The sequence below is a fragment of the Pundamilia nyererei genome, unplaced genomic scaffold, assembly GCF_000239375.1.
Source record: "Pundamilia nyererei isolate P.nyererei 1_Seehausen unplaced genomic scaffold, PunNye1.0 scaffold00554, whole genome shotgun sequence".
Classification (NCBI taxonomy): domain Eukaryota; kingdom Metazoa; phylum Chordata; class Actinopteri; order Cichliformes; family Cichlidae; genus Pundamilia; species Pundamilia nyererei.
Genome location: NW_005187955.1, coordinates 113,738 through 117,215, shown reverse-complemented (window position 1 = coordinate 117,215; position 3,478 = coordinate 113,738). Strand labels below are relative to the sequence as shown.

Genomic DNA, 3,478 nt, shown 5'->3' with positions numbered 1-3,478 from the left:
AGCATTTCATGCTCTGAAGCTTAAGTGCATTCAGGTTATGCAGCAGGACAATAGTACGAAACAAACCAGTAAATGACAATCCTAGTAAGTGCATAGGCATGAAGTGCTGTTTGAATGTGTGTGCGATTGCGTGGACGACACTCGTAGCAAGAGAGCGATCCCGTCTGCCATCCTGTTAATTAATGAGGTCACTTGGATCAAGATTTGAGTGAGAGTTGAATCCCCTAGGAAAGGATCTCAAGATTGTATTATAGATATCTGACAGCTGGTGTGGTAGGCCACCACAAATATTTCATCTTCAAAGACTGGAGAAAATAAAATAAAAAACTATATGCCTAACAGTAAAATCGTGCTCACTCACCTAATTACTCTGGACCTTGTTACTATTTATTCATCAATCTTTAATCTCACAGAAATTATTCAAGTAATAATACAGTCACTTTTATATTAACCCATAATGCAAAGATACACGAACAAAACATTCACCATTCAAAGATTGCTTGGATGGGTTTCCTTTCCAAACACGTGGAGCCAGAAGAAGAAAACTCTGGATGTCGAGCTTCAACCTAACCTGACGCTCCAGTCCGCCTGGTGGCGCAATGGTGCGGCTAGCTGGTACTAGGAATCGCAGAAGAAGAACACCCACAGCCGCTAACTAAAACGGTCCTACCTTAACGGCAGGGATGTTACAGGTCACTTTGGTTGGTTGTTAAATTGTTACTGACAACATACTGTAAGTCGTTTATAGGATTTTGTTTGCGGCGTAGCAGCAGCAGCAGCTCATAGCAATGCTAACTTTATGTGCTAGCCTGGCTAGCAAACTGGAACCATGTTTTGTTGCCGTCATTGATTAGAAATCCCAAAGGAAACTACAGAGACATTATAATCTGTGGTTGTTCTGTTTTCAAATGTTTGTTAATATTGGTAGAAAAACATGATAGCATGGGATTCAAAGGAGTAAATACAAATTAGAGTTAGCTAACACCGTAGAAACGTTAGGTATCTGTTTCAGTTGATTTTCTTCTGACGAACTGAAGTTACTCTGATTTAGTCCCTGCTGAGCTGTACCAGGCTGCTGCCAGATCCAGTGTAACAAACTATGGAAGTGCTTTGATAAAGGAAATGCAGATGGACCGACTGAAAAGGCCGTGATTACATGCGGATCTCTGGACCAGCTGCGTCAGCAATGTCTGCAATCCCCCTTCTGCGATGCACCATCAGGTAAAACTGTCCCAACACGTACGATCACTAGATTACGTGCGGGCTGGAGTATAATGACAGTTTTAAAACTGATTTTAAAAAGTCTAATATGTGCATTTTGAAGGCATATTAAGAAAAGTATCAAAATGACCGAGTTTGATTTTTGCTTTATCAGCAATGGACAGAAAATGTGACAGAGTCTTTCCTTTGATGTGTTCCTGCGGTACAGTACGGGTCGCAGTTTACGATCGTCTGGTAACCTGCCCTCCAGACATCAGGCTGCTAAAGGCTTTTTGGGTTTCATTTTCCTTTGTTGGGATCGACACATCTGTAATAACTTACATTTAATGCAGTCTTTAATATAATTCAGTGCAAACATTTTGACATTAAAAGTAGGTTCTAAATTTTTATCTTGGAATTATTAACTTGCAAAGTCACATGATCATCCCGTTCACTTCCGTTTAAATATTTCATAAATCTATGAAATATGTAAATCAACGTTATTTTTCCAAACCTTTGTGATTATTTTACATCTTGTTTAACAGCTGTAGGTCAAAGGTCTCATTTTGGCCACAGAAAAGTTCCACTTTGCCTCGTTAGCCCAAACATGACAGTGGTGTTTCTGCTTTGTATGATAGTTTTATCCTGCAGTCCTGGATAGCACAGCAAACGTTTTTCACAGTCAGTGAATTCAACAGGTTTAAGGGCAGTTAAAGACTCTACAATGTCAGATCATTCAAAGTGCTTTCATTATTATTTTTTATTATCATTATATTAGCGGAGTCGTCTCAAAAGCCAGCTAAAAGTTCCCAGTTGGGACTAAACCAGCTGATGTTAATTTGCAAGTTGCGGAGCTGCTTTCTGGTCACTGATAGAGTTCAGCTGCTGTCTCTACCTTCCATGCACGTGTTCAGTACTTCCCCCTGTGTCATTCTCTTATTACACATGACGTACCCTGTAAGAACGCATTGTTGACAAACAGCGCACTCAAAATACATTTTTTTATTTCTATAAAGGTGAGAATATCGTACTGATGTGTCACATAGAGAAGCTGGATGGGGGGTGTGAGCAGTGATGGTGACTGCTACACAGTCTGGACACAGACACACACACCAGGGCGAAACAAGCAGAATGATGGTCACATGGTCATCTCTGGTCTCTACAGGTCGAGTAGCGCCCCCAGCATTCCCCAGCTGACTATCCCCCAGTAACATTACTGTCCCCCAGTAGTAACATTACTGTCCCCCAGTAACATTACTGGGGGACAGTAATGTTACTGTCCCCCAGTACTGGGGGATAGTCAGCTGGAATTCTGACAGTTCATTTGTTTTGTTTTCTTTTAATATCACTTAGAACTCTTTTGCTGTCAGTGCCTCATCGATCTGTCTGTCTGCTCAGGTACTGCTGTCCGACTCCATGCCATTACTGTTGGATCTCTGTCTTTTGTGATTTTGTGTGACTCTGGGTGGGTCTGTCCTTTGTTACAGACATTACTCTCTTACCCTTAGTTTGCTGTGGCAGAGAGCTATCATGTGAAGCAGGGCTTCAACAAGACATATAAATATACCAGTCAAATGCAACACTGCTATAAAAAGAGCAAGACTTCATTTTGTCGCAGGTCAAAGTGGAATGAATGTGATTGGCTGAACAGCTGTTCATGCTGTGTTATCTGTACTTCCATCAGTGTAAAAGACCCAGCAGCAGATTAGAATGAAGTATAATAACACTAACACATGTAATAAATCACCAGATTAATACACTCATGTTCCCGTGATAATGCGGCGCACTGTTTGCTCTTCATTCAGTGATTTCAGTACAGCCGGCTGCTGCTCATAAAACATGTTCCCCCATCATATAAACACTTATTCTCTCAGCTGAGACTCGCTGCTGTTTAAAGGTTTGAGAGTAAAGGTTGGATATAAAAACATCAAACATGGGCTCAGTCTGTGTTTGATGTGAGGTCGGCAGTTACAGTGTCTGTGTCCTGTTTCAAGACCATAAATGTACGATTGTTTTTAGCCAACATGAGAAATGTAAAGTTGTGTCTATGACTTTGTTACTGATGGCGAGCAGGGAACAAAGACTTTATAGGCAGACGCGTTATTTTCATCATCAGCACGTTTCAGTTTGTTTCACAGTTTTTCAGCAGTGCTGGAAAACTAACCGCACGGCTGATAAATGTCTGTCGTTTAGCTTCAAAGAGACATGAGGTGATGGTAAATGGTAAATGGCCTGTATTTATATATAGTGCTTTACTAGTCCCTAAGGACCCCAAAGC

The 3,478-nt window shown here is 41.1% G+C and overlaps 1 protein-coding gene across 4 annotated transcripts in view; it reads left to right on the top strand.

The window, feature by feature from the left end:
- Positions 1–545: 545 nt before the first annotated feature.
- The window catches only part of tcaim (T cell activation inhibitor, mitochondrial), a 19,514-nt gene continuing 16,581 nt past the window's right edge, over positions 546–3,478 (top strand). For 2 of the 4 annotated variants that reach the window (XM_005754378.2, XM_005754374.1), the window contains exons 1-2: positions 546–733; positions 1,052–1,221. Coding sequence is in view for 3 of the 4 variants with exons in the window: in XM_005754374.1 (XP_005754431.1) it covers positions 1,157–1,221 (65 nt within the window). In the remaining variant the exon portion in view is untranslated. The remainder of the gene's footprint in view (positions 734–1,051; positions 1,222–3,478) is intronic. The other 2 variants (XM_005754377.1, XM_005754376.1) reach the window with 2 other exon arrangements.